Here is a 23,736-nt window from a genome sequence, read left to right as displayed (position 1 = left end):
TCAGTGATGGTGTTTGATAATGTTTGCTCTGAGAGTGTCCTCAGTGATGGTGTTTGATAATGTTTGCTCTGAGAGTGTCCTCAGTGATGGTGTTTGTTAATGGTTGCTCTGAGAGTGTCCTCAGTGATGGTGTTTGTTAATGTTTGCTTTGAGTGTCCTCAGTGATGGTGTTTGTTAATGGTTGCTCTGAGAGTGTCCTCAGTGATGGTGTTTGTTAATGTTTTCTCTGAGAGTGTCCTCAGTGATGGTGTTTGTTAATGTTTGCTTTGAGTGTCCTCAGTGATGGTGTTTGTTAATGTTTTCTCTGAGAGTGTCCTCAGTGATGGTGTTTGTTAATGTTTTCTCTGAGAGTGTCCTCAGTGATGGTGTTTGTTAATGTTTTCTCTGAGAGTGTCCTCAGTGGTGGTGTTTGTTAATGTTTGCTTTGAGAGTGTCCTCAGTGATGTTGTTTAATAATGTTTACTCTGAGAGCACACATCCCATCAGTCATCACGCACCTCTGGCTTCAAGACATTGAATTACATTTTCATTCAGAGAAAGAGAGGGAGAGAGAAGAGAGAGGGAGAGAGACAGAGAGAGAGAAAGAGACACTAACACACCATAGAATCTTACACATACACTCACACACACAGAGTGAGAAAGAGAGAGATAAAGAAAGAAAGAAAGAAAGAAAGAGAGCTTTTTCTCATACATGATGCTATATTTCCTTGTTTTTATCAATAGTACATTTGCAGTAATTTCTTGTTCATTTCCCACGCTAGACTCAGGGGGAAACAATAGATCTGTTTAAACACGCCCCCATCACCCATCAGTAATACAACCGCTCGCTTGCTCACTGTCACATCTAAGTGAACAATTGGCTGTCCCGTCCAACCCTGAGACTGATCCCAGAGGAAAACACCATGCTGCACAGCAGGGCTGCACAACAAGCTTATAGACAAGTTCCCTTTTCACTGATAACATCGCAAGTGTAGACCTACAATACGTTGAAATAAATACCATCTACCGTCTACCATCTAACATAATAAACTCTGTTCTAGATGAAATATCCACTTTATTAAGCTCCATCTCAAAGACAATATTGTTTGGTATGTAAGTGCCATACCCAACAACGGTCCAACATACACAACCGTAAACATATAGTATTACTGTAATGCTTAGCTCGGGGTCAAGAAGGAAGTTGACTTACTTCAGAGACAGGTCATGACATCAAAACTGATGTCAATGTCTCATTTACTCTGTCAATTTAAAGCATGTCCACAGCTATTTGTATATTCAAGGATATTGCCCACGTGTTTCTTTTTAATGTGGCTTGACCCACTTGCTTTTAGCCTCCCAAATCCTATTGTAAACATAAGGGATTTAGGTTTTAGTGAAAGTGAGTGTAGCCCCCTAAAATCCCCTCAAAACCCCGTCACTCAATGAATACAAATACATTCACTGAATGATCTGCTGTATAGTCTTGATTAATTACATTTCTCCACTTGAAATGAATGTCACTTGATTAAATATGTTTTGCATGTTGATCAATGTAATAGACAAGCAGAATATTTTTGGTTTGTACATTTGTGCATTCAAAAACATTAGTTATTTTCAAAGGCCAAAAGCATAGCCAATTCAAAACATGACTATAGTGACAGACAAGCCAAGGATAGGTACAGTACAGTGTCTTTGACACAGGAGTAGATCATTTAATGAATGCATTGCAGATACCATGAAACCCTATGTTTGCAAACAAATGGAGATTTGCCTAGTAGTAAACCTATTATATATCTAAATGTTTTGATTTTTATTCGCTCTGACAAACACATTCAGTATGTCAACTGTCAGATTGAGTGTGGATCTGAATGTGGTGTACTGTATTTACCATGCTTTCCCTATATGGAATGGGGTGTCCAAATACTGTACATTGACGTGGAATACTGAATACAAATTGACTTGGGTGTTGGGTCAATTCCTCCAAAAATGACTTCACAATTGTGTTAGGTAGTTGGGTAAAGGTATAATGTAGTTGGGTCAAAGTCATGGGATCTTGGTGCACACATACAATATTCTGTCGAATCTCAAATCTGTAGTCTGATCTAATCCTGTCAAATATGACATTTCAGCGCATTGTGGAGTCCAACGTAGATTTCTCCGTGTCAGAAAAAGTGTTCATGGCTGTCATCCTGTCAGGCTTGGAATGCCGTTTACATTCCAGATGTTGACATTTTGGGAGGCACACATCACTTTTTGATGAATCTGAGATGGAAAAATCCCCAATCCCTTTTATTCAAAGCAAATGTCAACGACATTCCAAGTAATGTGGCAGATTAGAAGATAAAGAGCTTTGCTATCAGAGCCTGAAATAACTAGTAACTTGAATACAGTAACTCCCAAGTCATTTACCCTGAATTAGAGATCACCACCCTCCACCAAGACTGCTTCTGTATTCTTCCTATTAAAGCTCTTCATTTAACTGCTGAGGTGTCATTTACATTTATGTCATTTAGCAGATGCTCTCATCCAGAGCGACTTACAGTAGTGAATGCATACATTTCATACTGGTCCCCCGTGGGAATCAAACACACAACCTTGACATCGCAAACACCATGCTCTACCAACTGAGCCACACAGGACCACGATGTCAGTCTGCAGCATGTTCACAAACTATGACCTATTTTGCTTTGCTGACCCAAAAATACAGAAGGCTGTTTTAAAAATCTTAGAGTTGATATAAGGATAAAACATTTACATAATTTAGCAGACGCTCTTATGCAAAGAAATTTACAGTAGTGAGTGCATGTGACTCGAACCCACAACCCTTACGTTGCAAACACCATGCTCTACCAATTGACCCACACGGTACTTCATATAATACATTATATTAAATTACTTGAATTATTCATGTTTTCTACAATTGCAGTAGCTACAGTAATGAACTTTCAACTGGTTTGACGTCCCATCCATCTCGTCTAAACCCAGACCTTTGAAGGGTGTAAACAACGCAATGATAGTCACTTTGCGATTGGCTGGGATAAGCGTGTGCGTACCCGGTGGGCGGAGCTGAAGGGGGTGTGAAAGAAATGACCACAAATATCCCATTTCTGCAGTTTGCATGACGTTTGTTGTAGCCATGAAATTCTCGCGTGGCTAATGTTCGGCGAATATATTCCGATTTGATTTATGGTCCATCCGCGTTTGGCAAGGAAGCTCGCACGGCACGATCCATTGACGGCTCAGTGTTGGCAATTGATAATCTTTCTCTTCTTCGAACTTGTCCACTTTCTCTAGCTAAATTAGGTTGTTAATATATGTAGCAAACATTTCTTGCTTTTCGCTTAATAATGCAGGTGTGCATTTAACAGGCTACATCGTTTTGTAGCATGCTTTAAAATGCATCTTACTGAGTAATCGACCATGTTTTGATTGTCAGCTAGCTAACATGATACGTGTTATTTAGCTAGCCTAGCAGAAGCAGGGTTCTGACTACGTACCCTGTCCCGTCAGCTAGCTAGCTGTCTTTCTAGTGCGCTTGGCATTCCATAGTACACATTGGGAATAAATAGCACCAACATGTATGCAAGTCGCAAGAGGAAAAAGCCCCAGAGAAGGTACAGTCACGTTGGATAACTGATCGCCGCTAAAACAGCATGGCCAGCTAGTTAGGGGTTGAAGACAAAGTTATGTCACTACTAGTCTAGTGCATGTTTAGTATGCTACATCGGTGTACAGATTTAGGATGCCTTGTGAGTGACAGTTCAATTGTAGTACTGTTATTATATTCATGGTATAGGGTCGACTGACAGACTCCCTAGTCTGATTTGTATGAGGTCTAAATGAGGTACAGAAAGAAGCATGTTTCAACCTTGGACAATGATACTTTATGATATTTCTTTCTGTGGACTCCATGAGTTGCATTCATTCACACTTTCGTAAACATACAGTATCTACCATTTAGGCTACATAACAAGACTGAGGAATATCATCATATGAGACATTGATGGCAGACATTCTCTTCCTCATAGTGTGAAGCCACCTCCAGAAGGAGCCAAATCAAACCCTTCGAAGAGGCACCGGGAACGCCTGAATGGGGAGTTGGACAGGCTGGCCAGTCTGCTTCCTTACCCCCAGGATGTCATCTCCAAGCTGGACAAACTGACCATCCTCAGGCTTTGTGTCAGCTACCTGCGTGCCAAGAGCTTTTTCAATGGTAAGGCATGATCATAACACACCCTATTGTCCATATTTAGGGTTGGGTTATGTTAAGATATTATCGCTATGGATCTGACTACTGTCTGATCATTTTTTTAATTTTTTTTTAACCTTTATTTAACTTGGCAAGTCAGTTAAGAACAAATTCTTATTTACAATGACGGCCTAGGAACAGTGAGTTAACTTCCTTTTTCAGGGGCAGAACGACATATTTTTACCTTGTCAGCTCAGGGATTCGATCTAGCAACTGGCCCAACGCTCAAACCACTAGGCTACCTGCCGCCCCCCTGATCAACTATATCAGTCACTATCAACTACTGAGGTGTCTGGGAGGCAGTGGCTAGATCTCTCGCTCTCTCTCGCTCGTCGCTCTCTCTCTCAAGAAAGGGAGGACTCTCTCGGAGATAACAGGATGCCATCAGGGTGTGTGAAATCCTGTGGAAAGTAACATATAAATGTGTAATCTTGTGATCTGTCTTAGCGGAAGCCTTAGCAGTGCTGCAACAATAGATAGTTTTCTAGCATTAACCACATCTGTTATTGAAAAGGGTTCTGAGGGCTCTGCCAAGGGAAACCTGTGACCACATCCTCCCCCTTGCAATTATGTTTGCATCTCAAATGGCACCCTATTCGGGTCAAAAGTTGTGAACTATATAGGGTAAAAGGTGCTGTTTGGGATGCAGACTAGGCTGTTTGGACTCTTAAGAAAGTAGGGCTGTGACGATACCAGTATTGCAATATTTTTTCCATGGCAAAAATGAAAACTCGACGCAAACTCTTTGGTCCTTTTAAAACCAGCTGTATGTAAAGTATTGTGGCTATAGCTTGGAAAATAAATACATGTGACTCTGGATGACAACATAATGACGTTTGTTTCCAACATTAAGGCTGTTTTCCTAAAAGTTAAATCTGCTTTATGTTTTGTTTCCTTGCCACGATACTAACGAGTATTGGGATACTGGTATCGTCCCGGTCCTAGTATACATCCTAGGGACCCGCACTCGGCTGTTTGGACCCGCACTCGGCTGTTTGGACCCGCACTCGGCTGTTTGGACCCGCACTCGGCTGTTAAAAACAAACTGAAATATTACATTTACATAATTATTCAGACCTTTTACTTTGTACTTTGTTGAAGCAACTTCGGCATCCATTATAGCCTCTAGTCTTCTTGGGTATGACACTACAAGATTGGCACACCGATATTTGGGGAGTTTCACCCATTCTTCTCTGTATATTCTCTCAAGCTCTGTCAGGTTGGATGGGTAGCGTCGCTGCACAGCTATTTTCAAGTCTTTCCAGAGATGTTTGATCGTGTTCAAGTCCGGACTCTGGCTGTGCCACTCAAGGACGTTCAAAGACTTGTCCCGAAGCCACTCCTGCGTTGTCTTGGCTGTGTGCTTAGGGTCGATGTCCTGTTGAAGGTGAAGCTTCGCCCCAGTCTGAGGTCCTGAGCGCTTTGGAGCAGGTTTTCATCAAGGCTCTCTCTACTTTGCTCCATTCATCTTTCCCTCAATTCTGACTAGTCTCCCAGTCCCTGCCACTGAAAAACATCCCCACAGCATGATGTTGCCACCATGCTTCACCGTAGGGATGGTGCCAGGTTTCCTCCAGACGTGACGCTTGGCATTCAGGCCAGAGATCTTGGTTTCATCAGACCAGAGAATCTTGTTTCCCATGGTCTGGGAGTCTTTAGGTGCGGTATACAGGGTTTTTGGAAATGGCCACGGGATGGTTTTTCAAGACCGCCAATACAGCTTCAACTATTTATTTTGAAGTGTTTCAATACATTTTAATATTTGTAGCAACTGTTTTTTATTAAATACCTGCAGTCAACTTGTGCAATACCTTAGGAGATGAAGCAGATTCCGTTCTTCATTTCACCTGTCACATTATTGTACATTATGAAGCTTACCGTAGTTCCCCAGAACAGTTGAGCCAGTCACATGTTTGTTTGGAAATAGCACAACGGGAGAACGCGAGTCCAGCTGTGTATTGACAGGGGTTGCGTTTTATATTGAAAGTCAAGTATTTTTTTGCTTCAATAGAGTGATCAGGGATGTGCAACTATAGTTTTCCTTCATAGGAAATACATTAGTGCAACACATTTGGCAGAAAATAGATTCATTTTCATCTGATGGCAGCAGAAGTGCAACCAAGTACATGAGCTTACAATGAAAAAGCAAGGTATTTTTGGTGAAAACTATGCATAGCATTCATATTTCTAATCTTTATCATATAAAGAATGTAGCCAGCTAAATTTCCTAATGTTTTGTTTAAAGTTAATCTTGCATTTTAATGGTGAAAAATGGCTGGCTACACTGAGAAAAGTACTGGTGAAAAGTAGCTCCACGTCAGTCAGAGCGCTGTCTGCTGATAGAATGATGGAGAACAGTAGCTCCACATCAGTCAGAGCGCTGTCTGCTGATAGAATGATGGAGAACAGTAGCTCCACGTCAGTCAGAGCGCTGTCTGCTGATAGAATGATGGAGAACAGTAGCTCCACATCTGAGCACTGTCTGCTGATAGAATGATGGAGAACAGTAGCTCCACATCAGTCAGAGTGCTGTCTGCTGATAGAATGATGGAGAACAGTAGCTCCACATCAGTCAGAGTGCTGTCTGCTGATAGAATGATGGAGAACAGTAGCTCCACATCAGTCAGAGTTCTGTCTGCTGATAGAATGATGGAGAACAGTAGCTCCACATCTGAGCACTGTCTGCTGATAGAATGATGGAGAACAGTAGCTCCACATCAGTCAGAGCGCTGTCTGCTGATAGGATGCCCATTCCTCAATTCTCATCTGAGTGGAGAAGTGCAACTGAAGCACGAAATTAGTCTAATGCAGAGCAGAAATTACAATGAGATCCATTTTACATCTGCATTTACAGAACGCGGGAAGATCTTTCTTAAGAGTTTTCAGAATTCTGCATAAACGTGACCCCGAAGTTTAACTTGCTACTTAATCTAAGTGGCTGAATTAATAAGGTGATGGGTCATCATATTGTTTTAGCTTTCTGCCGTGTTTGAGAAGTCAACTCATCCAAAGGGCTTTATCTGTACAGCTGGCACTGCTATCTTTTCATTTCCTTGCGTTTTTTTCTCCTCCGTTCTCAGCCGTATCCTCCTACCCCCTATTCTCCGAACAGAGCAGGCATGCCGTTGCCCTAGCGATTCCAGACTCCACACAGACACAGCATGTAGCCTACACATGCTGCTCCAGAGCCAGTACTATTCTTCCTTCAGACAAGCATGTGTCAAAACTTAGTTAATTTGCACAATGTCTCACGTTCACATTCACTTGGAAATGTCAACAACAAAAAAATGACATTCGGTAGCGCCTACTGATGTATGTGTAACTTTATGAGATGGGTTGCCTGTCTTTGAAATTCGTTTATTTTCATTTGCGCTCATTAGAATATTTAGCTAGCAGCCTCCATTGAAATTTGTGTGCTAATTTTGTTGGCATTTGGGCACGCCTTTCATATCAAAATACTTCCCCCTATGTCAAAATACTGCCCCCTACCCTAGAGAAGTTAATGGGCGCCTGTTATTTTGAATTTTTTGGCGCCTCCTTGTGTGCTAATAAGCCTGTAATACTGTATACAGTGAGGGGGAAAAAGTATTTGATCCCCTGCTGATTTTGTACGTTTTCCCACTGACAAAGAATTGATCAGTCTATAATTTTAATGGTAGGTTTATTTGAATAGTGAGAGACAGAATAACAACAAAAAAATCCAGAAAAATGCATGTCAAAAATGTTATAATTGATTTGCATTTTAATGAGGGAAATAAGTATTTGACCCACTCTCAATCAGAAAGATTTCTGGCTCCCAGGTGTCTTTTAGACAGGTAACGAGCTGAGATTAGGAGCACACTCTTAAAGGGAGGGCTCCTAATCTCAGTTTGTTACCTGTATAAAAGTAACCTGTCCACAGAAGCAATCAATCAATCAGATTCCAAACTCTCCACCATGGCCAAGACCAAAGAGCTCTCCAAGGATGTCAGGGACAAGATTGTAGACCTACACAAGACTGGAATGGGCTACAAGACCATCGCCAAGCAGCTTGGTGAGAAGGTGACAACAGTTGGTGCGATTATTCGCAAATGGAAGAAACACAAAAGAACACAATGAACATCTGAATGATTCAGAGGACAACTGGGTGAAAGTGTTGTGGTCAGATGAGACCAAAATGGAGCTCTTTGGTATCAACTCAACTCGCCGTGTTTGGAGGAGGAGGAATGCTGCCTATGACCCCAAGAACACAATCCCCACCGTCAAACATGGCGGTGGAAACATTATGCTTTGGGGGTGTTTTTCTGCTAAGGGGACAGGACAACCTCACCGCATCAAAGGGACGATGAACGGGGCCATGTACCGTCAAATCTTGGGTGAGAACCTCCTTCCCTCAGCCAGGGCATTGAAAATGGGTCATGGATGGGTATTCCAGCATGACAATGACCCAAAACACACAGCCAAGGCAACAAAGGAGTGGCTCAAGAAGAAGCACATTAAGGTCCTGGAGTGGCCTAGCCAGTCTCCAGACCTTAATCCCATAGAAAATCTGTGGAGGGAGCTGAAGGTTCGAGTTGCCAAACGTCAGCCTCGAAACCTTAATGACTTGGAGAAGATCCCTCCTGAGATGTGTGCAAACCTGGTGGCCAACTACAAGAAACGTCTGACCTCTGTGATTGCCAAAAAGGGTTTTGCCACCAAGTATTAAGTCATATTTTGCAGAGGGGTCAAGTACTTATTTCCCTCATTAAAATGCAAATCATTTTATAACATTTTTGACATGCGTTTTTCTGGATTTTTTTGTTATTCTGTCACTGTTTAAATTAACCTACTATTTAAAATTATAGACTGATCATTTCTTTGTCAGTGGGCAAACCTACAAAATCAGCAGGGGATCAAATACTTTTTCCCCTCACTGTATCCCTGTATGCGAGAAGGACTGTATGACGATATGAATATCTTGAAACTGCCCAACCCTAAAAGGGTCCTTCTTGACAAGAAGACATAATCAAGGGTAAGAATACGAACAAAGTAAATGGCTCAGTAGAATAGAATACATTTTTTTATAAGTATAATACAGGAAAGCACAATTTCTTGTCCAATATTTATACAGGTATCAGGGATGGGGGGGGGGCAAGTGTTTTAAATTATGCATTCAATCCAACATTTGCACAACCACAAAATAAAGCAAGGAAGCTGAAAAATGTAGACTGATTTTATTGTATTGCTTAGAACTTGTAGGCTAGCTGTCTGAGACATAAACATTTAGCCTTAATTTTTGCAAGATCTTCCCTTGGGGAGCCCTTTATATTTTGAGTGACTCAACAATTCAATTAGCTCGACCTGCATGAGGAAAAAGCCAGCAGAATAAAATGTTCTACTCTTATTTTAGTTTCCTCTGAGACCTGCTAGCAGCCAGGATTCCTGGCCTTTATGTTGCGGTGCTGCTGCGGTGCTGCTGCGGTGCTGCTGCGGTGCTGCTGCGGTGCTGCTGCGGTGCTGCTGTGCTGCTGCGGTGCTTTGTGTCATCGGCAGAGTTCCTAGACTCCCAAGCGGAGGGGAGAGGGGGGGGGTGTTTGCTTGAGTAATCTATATTAGCACAGACTTGTTGAACTCTTGACTCCACAGACTCCTGAGGAGGGTTATAAAACAGTGGTCTTCTGCATCCCAAATGCCACTCTATTCCCTGTTTAGTGCACTACGTTTGCCAAGGGCATGGGCTCTGGTCAAAAGTAGTTCACTATATAGGGAATAGGATGCCATTTGGGGTGCTGAGTGTTTGATAGTCTGTAGTATGAGCCAACAACTAAACTTTGACTTGTTTAGATGAGTGAGAAGCATTGACTGGGCTCTGATAAGGGGATGGGTGTAGGTTGATGTGAGAGGGATTATTTTGGCCATCGTATGAGAATACAATCAAGATTGTGGACAGGTCGTCATTGTAAATAAGAATACATTCTTAAATGACTTACCTGTATGAATAAAAGGGGGAAAATAATTGTGGTTGCAGACTTCCTGAGTTATCCTACTGCGGCGATGGGACTACCTGAGAGAGGACGTCATTCTACTGCGGGGATGGGCAACTCCAGTCCTCGGGGGCCTGATTGGTGTCACACGTTTACTCCAGCCTCAACTAACACACCTGACTCCAATAATCAGCTAATCATGATCATAAGTTTAAAATGTAATGAGTTTAATCAGCTGTGTTTACTATGGACGGGGAGAAAGTGACACCACTCTGGCCCCTGAGGACTTTGAGTTCCCTGTCCACGTTCTACTGACACAACTCTCCTACTGTAGCTAGGCTATAGGGCCCGACCAGCACTGTTGGGGTCTGTTCTCTTAATCACACTGAATCATAAGGCATCACACTGCACAATCTATCTGAAGATGATTTGCCGTTGACTAGCCTATATGGCTACCACAGTACACACAAATAGAATGATATTGTTTTTGGTTGATTTAAAATGCCCATCAAATTCTCTTCCACAGGAACAAAATAGGACTAATGTGTACACCGCTAATGGCGCTATCTCACATTATTGTGAATGGGTCTCTGTCTGTAGTGATGCACTGTAACTGGTTCCTCTGCAGTCTTTCAGTGTGTGGTGGAAATCCTCTATGGTACAGCAATCTTGATCTTGATTTTATTGTATTGTGTTGCAGTGACCCTACAATCCACAGCCTCCCAGCGCCCAGAGAGTAATGTTCTGAAGAAGCAAGAACTTCACGTTCCAGAGGGAGAGATCTTACTACAGGTTAGTGGGGTCTGTTCAGTAGCCACCCTGTCTGTTACTACAGGTTAGTGGGGTCTGTTCAGTAGCCACCCTGTCTGTTACTACAGGTTAGTGGGGTCTGTTCAGTAGCCACCCTGTCTGTTACTACAGGTTAGTGGGGTCTGTTCAGTAGCCACCCTGTCTGTTACTACAGGTTAGTGGGGTCTGTTCAGTAGCCACCCTGTCTGTTACTACAGGTTAGTGGGGTCTGTTCAGTAGCCACCCTGTCTGTTACTACAGGTTAGTGGGGTCTGTTCAGTAGCCACCCTGTCTGTTACTACAGGTTAGTGGGGTCTGTTCAGTAGCCACCCTGTCTGTTACTACAGGTTAGTGGGGTCTGTTCAGTAGCCACCCTGTCTGTTACTACAGGTTAGTGGGGTCTGTTCAGTAGCCACCCTGTCTGTTACTACAGGTTAGTGGGGTCTGTTCAGTAGCCACCCTGTCTGTTACCATAGCACTCCAGGGCCTGTATTCGTGATAAGGTAAATACTTTATTAATCCCACACAGGGTACATTTGATTGCACCAGCCAGTACATACCCCAATAAAACACAACAAAGGACAACATATTTTTGTCGTCTCAGAGTAGGAGTGCTGATCTAGGATCAGTTTGTCCTTTTTTAGATCTTAATGAATAAGATTACATTAACAGGACGGACCTGACTCTAGATCAGCACGCCGACTGTGAGACGCTTTGTGAATACGGGCCATCCACTAGCCCCTTTTTTAAATGTTTTTATTTTTACATTGGAAAGTTATTGGTTTAAGTTGAGATGAACTGCAGTTGACCACACCATGCATGGCCATGTGGCATGTTAGCTTTTCCTGTCCAAATAATTACAGAGTTAATCATATACTGTTGCGTGTCTGAACCTTGAGCTGACTCTACATGAAATAGGGTAGATACAAACACAATGTTTGCTTCCCAAATGGAACGCTATCCCCTGTATAGTGCACTACTTTTGACCAAAAGCACCCTATTCCTTAAAAAAAATAATTTAATGTTGATTTTATTTTTTCAAACAATACAAAACATACACATACAAACGACAACATCACACAAACATCGACTATATCACACTGGCCGAGACACCCCCATCTCCAGCGCCCGCATCACTCTCGCCACATGGCCTCAAACTGCACCATTTTGTTTCTGAGTCACCCACACACTTTCAACATTTAGATAATAAAGAATTTTACCTTTCCATTGTGGTAACAACAATGGAAAGGTACATTTCCCAAATTTTGGTTGATTTCCAGCTTTTAAGCATGTTTTTTTAAGATGAATGACGAGGGTGCAGTGAGAGAACCCACCCTCATATGCCATGTTTGAAATATGCAGACAGACGGATTAAAAGTACATTTACATTGTAATTCTTCTGACAGCCAACATTCTAACTCTGCCCATAACTTTAGAACATTCCCAGAAAGCATGGATTATTGAGTCATACTTTTTGACCAAAAGTATTGCACTACATAGGGAATAGGGTGCCATTTGGGACACAGACAAAACTCTATAGGCCTTTCAGTTCCTTTGACATTTTGCTCTTTGGTTTTGCTGTTTGCTCTTTACAGTTGTAGGCCTACTTCATATGACCACATGTAGTCTAGATGTGTGGAAACATTTATACTAAACAAAAATATAAATGCAGCAATATCAAAGATTTTACTGCATAACAGTTCACATAAGGAAATCAGTAAATTGAAATAAATTAATTAGGCCCTAATCTATGGATTTCACATGACTGGACAGGGGTGCAGCCATGGGTAGGCCTGGGATGGCATAGTCCCACCCACTTGAACATACTGCCAAAGTCTCTAAAATGACGGAGGCAGTTTATGGTAGAGAAATGAACATTTAATTTATCTGGGAACAGCTCAAGTGGACATTCCTGCAGTCAGCATGCCAATTACAACGCTCCCTCAACTTGAGACATCTGTGGCATTGTGTTGTGTGACAAAACTGCACCTTTTTAAAGTGGACTTTTATTGTCCCCAGCAGAAGGTGCACCTGGGTAATGATCATGCTGTTTAATCTGCTTCTTGATATGCCACACTTGTGGATGGATTATCTTGGCAAAGGAGAAATGCTCACTAACACGGATGATTTTATTTCAGCTCATGAAACATAGGATCATCACTTTACATGTTGCGTTTATATTTTTGTTCAGTGTATAAAGATATACTAATTCAGTTCTATTCCACTCTCCTCTCAGGTGTTGAATGGCTTTGTTCTGGTTGTCACGGCTGGTGGCACAATCTTTTATGCATCCTCCACCATCCAGGACTACCTGGGCTTTCACCAGGTAAAGGCTCTTTTTACTTCTCTTTACCTGGGCTTTCACCTGATAAAGGCTCGTTTAACCTCTCTACAACTGGGCTTTCACCAAGTAAATGGTCTCTCTTTAGCGTTCTATAAATGTAGTCTGGCTGACATCAGCTCTGTGTCTTCCAGAGTTTGGAATGGCTGCTTTGATGTGTAGGCATGAAGCATCAATAATGAAAGGGTTGTGCCCTCAGACTTCAAGGCGGCACCATACGCTGGTTGAATATCCATATTTCAAATTGAATGAATCATGATCGTTGTTTTACATTGGACCGCCCTTCAGCTTCCAGCCAACCCTTCCATGAAAGCAAAAACATACTGTAGCTAGCGCAAACCTTCGGAGTTTGGACATCGTTTGCCACTAACATGATGAATAGGGTGCATAAATCATCACACACATTTTCCAAACGTTATAAAAACCCTTCTATACTAAAACAAGTGACATATTAGAGAACTACAACTTGTTAACTTCTATGGGCTACGTGGGACGCTACGGGACAAAGCCAGTGAAATATCAGGGTGGCAAATTCAAAAACAACAAAATGTCATCATTCAACTTTCTCAAACACAACTATTTTACACCATTTTAAAAATACACTTCTCCTTGATGTAACCACATTGTCCGATTTCAAAAAGGCTTTACAGCGAAAGCAAAACATTAGATTATGTTAGGAGAGTACATAGACAAAAATAATCACACAGCCATTTTCCAAGCAAGGACATGTCAATAAAACCCAAAACACAGCTAAATGAAGCACTAACCTTTTGACGATCTTCATCAGATGACACTCCTAGGACATTATGTTACACAATACATGTATGTTTTGTTCGATAAAGTTCATATTTATATCCAAAAACAGCATTTTACATTGGCACGTGATGTTCAGAAAATGTATTCCCACCAAAACTTCCAGTGAATGAGCACATCAATTTACAAAAATAGTCATCATAAACGTTGACAAAATATATAACAATTATTTAAATAATTATAGATAGACTACTCCTGGATGAAACCGCTGTGTCAGATTTTAAAATAGCTTTTCGGAGAAAGCACATTTTTCAATATTCTGAGTACATAGCTCAGCCATCACGGCGAGCTATACAGACACCCGCCAAGTTCGGGGCAACCTATACTCAGAACTAGTATTAGAAATATTATTTTACCTTTGCTGGTCTTTGTCAGAATGCACTCCCAGGACTGCTACTTCCACAAGAAATGTTGTTTTTGTTCTAAATAATCCATATTTATGGCCAAATACCTCCATTTTGTTTGTGCGTTCAGAGCACTATCCAAAGGCATAACGCACGACCACGGTACCAGAGACGAAAAGTCAAAATGTTCCATTACCGTACTTAGAAGCATGACAAACGCTGTTTAAAATCAATCTTTATGGTATTTTTAACTTAAAATTGCGATAATATTCCAACCGGACAATAGCGTATTCATTCAAGGAGAAAAAGAAGGAACAGCGCGTCGCGGGACCGTGCATATCCAACCCCTTTGTTGCCAGGCAGTCCACTCAGTAACTGAGCTCCTATACTCTGCCCAGTGACAGGAGAATGCTGAAACAACTTTCTGAAGGCTTTTGACAGCCAATGGAAGCCTTAGGAAATGCAACGTAACCCCACAGATACTGTAGTTTCGAAAGGGACTAGAAAGAACTACAATTCTCAGATCCTCCACTTCCTGGTTGAATTTTTCTCAGGTTTTTGCCTGCCATATGAGTTCTGTTATACTCAGACACCATTCAAACAGTTTTAGAAACTTTAGGGTGTTTTCTATCCAAAGCCAATAATTATATGCATATTCTAGTTACTGGGCAGGAGTAGTAACCAGAATAAATCAGGTACGTTTTTTATCCGGCCGTGTCAATACTGCCCCCTACCCCCAACAGGTTAAAGTAAGGGAAATCCACACACAAAACCAGACACTTCATCATTTAAAACCCTTCATTCTGGGTTATACAATCTAATTAGTATGGTAATACTATCATCATAATAAAGGTTATACTTCTATTAACGGGAGTGAATTTGTATAAAATACACACACATGCACAGCATGTTAAATAACATAATTAGGCAAACTAAGAAAAAAAACGTACACTGCAGCCCATTTGGTAATTTGGGATCCCCAACTTCCAAACAGGGATTCCAACCAAGTTGCAGGCGTCCACTCTGTGGGGAATTATTCTTAGCAACAGTGGCAATGTATTCGGAGAGATCAGTCATATTAGAAGAGTGATCTGGGACAAAAGTACAACATTCATCGCCAATGATTGCACAAGTGCCCCCTTTACCTACCAAAAGATAGTCAAAAGCCTCTCTGTTTTGCAGGGCCAATTTACACAATTATTTTAGCATCTACGTTTCTAGAGATCTCCAGAATTTGGTCTAGGGCACATGCATATTGAATTTAACAGGGAAGAGAGCGCACACGTGTTATAACGGCAGGGTAGCCTAGGGTTTGAGGCGGCAGGGTAGCCTAGTGGTTAGAGCGTTGGGCTAGTAACCGAAAGGTTGCAAGTTCGAATCCCAGAGCTGACAGGGTACAAATCTCTCGTTCTGCCCCTGAACAAGGCAGTTAACCCACTGTTCCTAGGCCGTCATTGAAAATAAGAATTTGTTCTTAACTGACTTGCCTAGTTAAATAAAGGTAAAAAAAAAAATAACAGATTCACACCAACCTTGATACGAATGAGATTAGCCCAAGCTATAATCTAGTGGCTCTCATCACATTTTCTGGGCATAGCTTTGTCTCTAGAAGCCTTTCCAAATCATAATTAGAATTATTGAAAAATTATCCAGCACAAATTTAAAATGACAGTCCCCCCTTAATGCTTCACGTTGGTTCTCTCACTCACATTTGAAGACCCTCAATTTAGCACACCCCTATACAGGCAGAATTTACATTGACACAGTATATTCATCTTATATTTCTAGCATTAACTTTTTTCATCACTGCCTTCATTTGTGGTAATGACAGATTATCTCAATGCATTTCTAGTCTAAAGTACTATACATTTGCTGTGTGCAGACCTCCACAATCAACCTGATACCCCAAATAAACAATTTTAGGATAACCCTCAATTAATTACGGGCACGGTTGACTACCCCCCCCCCCGGCACTCATTCTTCTGGCGTTTTCAGTTTGTCCTCCCAATGGCACATGTTCAAAATGGATGGCCCTTGATCATGTCCCGATTTCTCTCACCTGAGCCGCCACTGTTCTTTCCAGTCCATTATGTCTTGTCCATTTTCCTACCAGTACTCCAGCAGCATGAGAGAAGTTTGGACGGGATCTCTCCATGCTCACTCCACATGGACACATGTTGCACTCCTGAGAAAAGGCATGAGAGAAAAGGCAGTTGATAGTTTCGACTGGATGCTGTGTACAGGTTGCTGGCTCGGACTCAGATGGTGAAGGACCATAGTAAACGCCATTGTCGCCATTACTTCAGCCGGTTAGTGGGGGTGATATTCACTCTGTTCTCGGCCGAATTATACCTAATACCATCATTGGTCACCTTCACCATAACCTTGAGAGAGGACAGGCCAGAACAATCGTTTAGTTTAGGGCATATCTGATTCCGGAAATCCAGGCAAATTATTCACTGTATGACAAATTATTACTACTACCAATATTCTTAATTTTCTATTTTTATTTCACCTTTATTTAACCAGGTAGGCCAGTTGAGAACAAGTTCTCATTTACAACTGCGACCTGGCCAAGATAAAGCAAAGCAGTGCGACAAAAAGCAGTGCGACAAATGTACAGTCAATAACACAATAGAAAATCTGTATACAATGTGTGCAGATGAAGTAAGGAGGTAAGGCAATAAATAGGCCAATAGTGGCGAAGTAAATACAATTTAGCAATTTATACTGGAGTGATATATGTGCAGATGAGGATGTGCAAGTAGAAATACAAATGTCTAAGACAAATGTCAAAGAGAATAACAACACAGTTGTTATTCTTATTCTATTTCCCCCCCAAATTGGCTTATACTCCCCTATCATCTTGGCGATCTCACCGCAGAGTTACAGGGTCAAGCGATCTGAGTGCTAATCCTTAGAGAGAAATCCCGACCATCTAGCAGGCCCAATCTGGTGAGATTTGTATTGAAGCAAGACAAAGACAAGGTTGTAAGTTGTTGACTCAAGAAAGGACATAAGTTCATTGGCGCGTGTTCACGTGAGAGGTAGCTGTGTTCCATTACATTCATTTTTCAAGACATTGGAATCGTCCGGTTGGAATATTATTGAAGTTTTATGTTAAAAATGCCCTAAAGATTGATGCTATACATCGTTTGACATGTTTCTACGTACGTAAATAGAACCTTTTTTGGCTTTTCGTCGTGAAATTTTCAGCACGCTTCCTACATTTGGAGTAGCTTACTGAACGCGCAAACAACAAGGAGGTATTTGGACATACATTTTGGACTTTATCGAACAAAACAGCATTTATTGTGGACCTAAGATTCCTGGGAGTGCATTCTGATGAAGATCATCAAAGGTAAGTGAATATTTATAATGCTATTTATGATTTTAGATGACTCCAAAATGGCGGGTATCTGTATTGCCTGCTGTTGTTTTCTGAGCGCCGTACTCAGATTATTGCAAAGTGTGCTTTCCCTGTGAAGCTTTTTTGAAATATGTCACAGCGGTTGCATTAAGGAGATGTTTATCTATAATTCTTCGAATAACAGTTTAATATTTTATGATGAGTATTTCTATAAATTGATGTGCTCATTCACCGGAAGTTTTTGAAGGAAAAACATTTCTGAATATTACGGGCCAATGTAAAAAAACATTTGGGGATATAAATATGAACTTTATCGAGCAAAACATACATATATTGTGTAACATGAAGTCCTATGAGTGCCATCTGATGAAAATCATCAAAGGTTAGTGCTTAATTTTAGCTGTATTTCTGTTTTTTGTGATGCCTCTTCTTACTTGGAAAATGGCTGTGTGGCTTTTCTTGTTTAGGTGGTGTTCTAACATAATCTAATGTTTTACTTTCGCCGTATAGCCTTTTTGAAATCGGACAATGTGGTTGGATTAACGAGAGTCTTATCAATAAAATGGTGTATAATACTTGTATCTGTGAGAAATTTGAATTATGAGATTTTGGTTGTTTTGAATTTGCCGCCCTGCTATTTCACTGGCTGTTGAATAGTGTGTTCCGCAGGTGGGACGGTCACGTCCCACATAACCTCTATTGGGTAAGTGAGTGTTTCTTTCCCTGTACCTCAGACATTACTTCAAGATATTTCAATTATTTAAAACATTTTGTGTATCAGGTTTACATTGGGTTTTACATTTCTTTATCAAGAGAATAACACCACTAACATATATTCAAAAACAGGTAAAAATAAACAATGGCCAGGTCTTACTTCATTTGGGGCTCCTTTAACAGCCGGATTCAGGTACCTTTTATACTAACTCCCAAGGCACCTGCCTCAGAAAGCATTTCAAAGGGAGAGATACAGAATCATTGGTAAACATGTAAAAAAAAAAAAAATTTTAAATTGTCCTGGAACAAAGAAAATAAACGTACTTAGTTTTCACTGTTAGATTTTAATCAGTCCTAAAAATTCTTAATCGTTAATCGAGTTTACTGCATCTTAGGCAGGAAGTCTTGATAAAAGCATGTGTTTACAGAATTATACTTCAGACACATCAGATGATACAGTGTCCCGTAAAGCTGAATAGGCACCTAAAGTAAACAATCCTAGAGCCCATCTCTTGTAATCTTAGTCTTTTTGACCTGTTGCATTGACATACAATTCTGTCCTAACTGTCCCTGGGACATAAACTTGTCAAAATATGAAACCTGTTGTTTAACAAATCTGCTGGGACCTTCAAAGAGTTGGTGCTGGCTTATCAGCTGAATATTTGTTACTAAAAACATTTACTTGAATCTACTTCAATTCTGGTCACAGTTCCACGCAATGGAAACATATTGTTTTAGATGACATTACCTTACCTAAATCATTTGTGCTACCCAAACTATACAATTGAGTAATAATAATTTAACTTGTCAAAAATGTGTTTTATTCATACCTCTGGTCCAAATTTCCCCGCTGTGTCCCTTACAGCCTGTTTGAGTTCATTTAGTACTGGCTGCTATCTATTGTTCCACAGGAAACTTATCTCTAACCCAAACACCAGATGGTGGCCTCTAATTTAATATCAGTCCCAATGCACAATCCATCTGCTCGTCATGTGACCTTATCTTGAAACATTTACTCTTCAAATTACTACGATATTGCATTATTAGAGTGCTATCTGAAAGCCACATATTACCATTCACTTTCTTACTTTCACTAACCTCCATATCTGTTTCCCTCAACTAGGACTTCACACTTATTAAATGTCTATTTTAAGATGAACATGTAATGCGCTGTAGATGGCGCGCTCTATCCATAATAAGTCTCTACCTAGCAAGTTAAACTCAAGTAACCAATTATACTTTTGTTACTTTATCAAATCTAGTAACCCATTATACTATTAATTTCTCTATTTTGTACACCACTTACGTACGTCTACGTTTGGGTGTGCAAGTTGTATATAATTAATATTATTTTTCCACATTGTTACTATCAAATCTCTAGTAACCCAGTATACTTTTCTTCGCCAATTTCTCCTTTAGACTAGTGTTCTATTCATACATGGGTTTAGATATTTACACTAGTTCTATTTAACAGCATATCTCTCACAGATTCCCTATGTAACGTTACAGATCATAAATGCCTACATACATCCATACCACTCATGTGCATCAACGACTCTAAATGCCTACAATAACACCTTGTGCTATTATCAGTGGTTCTCAGACCATGTAGACTATCGTTACACACATGAGTAGTGGCTGCAGACACATGTAGACACTTCATAGTTATTAACCATATGTAATTTCAATGGTTTCAGTGGATCTCTGACCACGTAGACACCTCCTTATAAATGCCTCACTCTAGCCTTCTCCTAAGACTAGCTTGCCGCTACTTCCTATACATATATAATAACCGTAGAAAACGTTATAGATCGAAAAACTCTGCTCACAGAACAAGTTGGGGTATCCATTCAAACACGTACTCGGCAATCTCCCACATTACCTCTTTCACACTGGAGCCAGTCCCCTGACAGCTCTCATTCACTCAGCACTTAATAGTAATAATATCTCTTATTATTCTCAATTTCAAACTCTTATCCAAATTTCAATCAGCTCAACACAACCTTTCCACACTTACACAACTCTCACATCCACATTCACTTAGTACTATTCCCAAACACACTCGGTAATCTCTAAGACTAGCGCCATCTTTCTTCAGTCATATGTATCACTGCCACGGATCCTCTACAGTCCCCATAGTCTCTACAGCATCTATAGTCCCTGAGCATCACAGTCCCTATAGCATCCATAGTATCTATAGACCCTCAGCATCCATACTATCAATAGTTTATATAGTCATAAATGCTATGGTCTCTATAGACTCTATCGTCTTTCTGCATACATATAGAATAACACACACACTTCCACACATTCACTCAGTACATATTATCCACATTTCAATTAGCTTAATAGCCAAATGTAAATCCTGTTGTTATTTCAATTAGCTTAATACTATCCACACTCACACAACTTTCACATCCACATTCACTATAATCACTCACCTCACATCCACATTCACTTCGTGCTATTAACTAATGGTACCCTCCTCCATTTTTTATTTTTAGTATTACATTGGTATTGAATACTGCATTGTTGGGGTTAGGGCTTGCACGAAAGGCATTTCACTGTACTTGTGCATGTGACTTTAAAACTTGAAACATTAGTCATTAGTTTATAGGGTTAAAACATCTGACTAATGCGTAAGCACTGCTTATTTACTAGTGTCAATATCATTATTTGTGTTACCTAACGGTTTGCGTGCGAATTTCTCCGGTCACACCGGACAAAGTTGATTGCTCTGGTATTTCCTCAACATGAACGAAAGCCAGGACCTAAACAGATACCCAAACGGACTTATTAGACTTGGTATCGGAACTAAACCCAGGTGGAATCTAAGGCCCAGTACAGAGCATGTTTGCAGAGTACAAGTCAGGACTAACATCCATGAGATAAGTGATGGGAAGAGGAAGAATGTATTGTCTAGCAACAATAATGTCCATGTTTGCATTGTTTTCTTGTAGTTTAATAGACATGTATTTTGATGATGGTGGATGTTTTTGCTCCTCAGTCAGACGTCGTCCATCAGAGTGTTTATGACATCATTCATATGGAGGACCGAGCAGAGTTACAGAGACAGCTCCACTGGGCCCTCAACCCCACCCTCACCCCTCACACTGGACAGCTGGTCTCAGGTAACCTCCAAACCCACCCTCCTCCCTGACACTGGACAGCTGGTCTCAGGTAACCTCCAACCCCACCCACATCCCTGACACTGGACAGCTGGTCTCAGGTAACCTCCAACCCCACCCTCCTCCCTGACACTGGACAGCTGGTCTCAGGTAACCTCCAACCCCACCCTCCTCCCTCACACTGGACAGCTGGTCTCAGGTAACCTCCAACCCCACCCTCCTCCCTCACACTGGACAGCTCGTCTCAGGTAACCTCCAACCCCACCCTCATCCCTGACACTGGACAGCTGGTCTCAGGTAACCTCCAACCCCACCCTCATCCCTGACACTGGAGAGCTGGTCTCAGGTAACCTCCAACCCCACTCTCACACTGGACAGCTGGTCTCAGGTAACCTCCAACCCCACCCTCACCCCTGACACTGGACAGCTGGTCTCAGGTAACCTCCAACCCCACCCTCCTCCCTGACACTGGACAGCTGGTCTCAGGTAACCTCCAACCCCACCCTCCCCCCTGACACTGGACAGCTGGTCTCAGGTAACCTCCAACCCCACCCTCCTCCCTGACACTGGACAGCTGGTCTCAGGTAACCTCCAACCCCACCCTCCTCCCTGACACTGGACAGCTGGTCTCAGGTAACCTCCAACCCCACCCTTATCCCTGACACTGGACAGCTGGTCTCAGGTAACCTCCAACCCCACCCTCCTCCCTGACACTGGACAGCTGGTCTCAGGTAACCTCCAACCCCACCCTTAACCCTGACACTGGACAGCTGGTCTCAGGTAACCTCCAACCCCACCCTCCTCCCTGACACTGGACAGCTGGTCTCAGGTAACCTCCAACCCCACCCTCATCCCTGACACTGGACAGCTGGTCTCAGGTAACCTCCAACCCCACCCTCATCCCTGACACTGGACAGCTGGTCTCAGGTAACCTCCAACCCCACCCTCATCCCTGACACTGGACAGCTGGTCTCAGGTAACCTCCAACCCCACCCTCCTCCCTGACACTGGACAGCTGGTCTCAGGTAACCTCCAACCCCACCCTCACCCCTGACACTGGACAGCTGGTCTCAGGTAACCTCCAACCCCACCCTCAACCCTGACACTGGACAGCTGGTCTCAGGTAACCTCCAACCCCACCCTCCTCCCTCACACTGGACAGCTGGTCTCAGGTAACCTCCAACCCCACCCTCACCCCTGACACTGGACTGCTGGTCTCAGGTAACCTCCAACCCCACCCTCACCCCTGACACTGGACTGCTGGTCTCAGGTAAAGCTGTATTTTTCACCTGCGCTGGAACGGGACGGTACCTCCAAGTTTTTCACCACACAGACAGCCGACATGCAATTTGTACCAGCACGTCTGTTTCTTATAGACTGTCACTCTCCAATCCACACTATCTAACCTATCTTGCACCAGATCTTATATTAATTGAGCTCCCCCTGCTTTGGCAGGTTCTTCATTATATACATTAGTCCTAGGGTGTCTGCTACCTAATGTTCTAATATGACATTAAGCCCAGCAGCTCCATGTATGCTGGTGAAGCACAGGGAAACATGGTATCTACTAGGAAGTAAAGAGCCACAGAAGGAAATAACCACTTGTGAAAAGTAAACCTCCTTGAATGTACAGTATCTCTGCTGTGTCAGCCAGGAATGTAGGCCTAGATGTTCTAGTCCAGTGGTCACCAACCGGTCTATTGCAGTCGACTGGTCCATCTCCAAGGCTTTCCTAGTAGATCGCCAAACATTTCTGTAAAAAGCCCAACAATAAAGCCTTGCGTTCCTATTTTTGTATTACTTTTACAATGTTTGTTTTAGGTGCACTTGATTCAGCTGTCCTGCACGCCGGGTAGTTGAAGTATTCCTATTTTTTCCCATTTCATGTGTCTGAAGGTACAAACTCCACCTACCTGGCAGGTCCGGATAGCAAATCAAGTGTACCTATAGGCCTACCGCTGGCCAATCAGATATCTCAGATCACTGTGTCACAGCTTCCACGAGCCCACAGTGAAGTTGATAGTCAACTACTGTGATATTTCAAAACTACTCTGAGAAACAAAA

General features: G+C 41.9%; 1 protein-coding gene across 1 annotated transcript in view; it reads left to right on the top strand.

Annotated features, from left to right (window-relative positions):
- Nucleotides 1-3,045: 3,045 nt before the first annotated feature.
- The window catches only part of LOC106605709 (aryl hydrocarbon receptor), a 33,205-nt gene continuing 12,514 nt past the window's right edge, over nt 3,046-23,736 (top strand). The window contains exons 1-5 of the mRNA XM_045719169.1: nt 3,046-3,593; nt 4,008-4,192; nt 10,874-10,965; nt 13,199-13,288; nt 21,552-21,675. Coding sequence (XP_045575125.1) covers nt 3,556-3,593; nt 4,008-4,192; nt 10,874-10,965; nt 13,199-13,288; nt 21,552-21,675 — 529 coding nt within the window. The 5' untranslated portion in view covers nt 3,046-3,555. The remainder of the gene's footprint in view (nt 3,594-4,007; nt 4,193-10,873; nt 10,966-13,198; nt 13,289-21,551; nt 21,676-23,736) is intronic.

This window comes from Salmo salar, chromosome ssa05, assembly GCF_905237065.1.
Source record: "Salmo salar chromosome ssa05, Ssal_v3.1, whole genome shotgun sequence".
Lineage (NCBI taxonomy): Eukaryota > Metazoa > Chordata > Actinopteri > Salmoniformes > Salmonidae > Salmo > Salmo salar.
The sequence above is the reverse complement of the archived record's forward strand: the minus strand, read 5'-3'. Positions and strand labels throughout refer to the sequence as shown.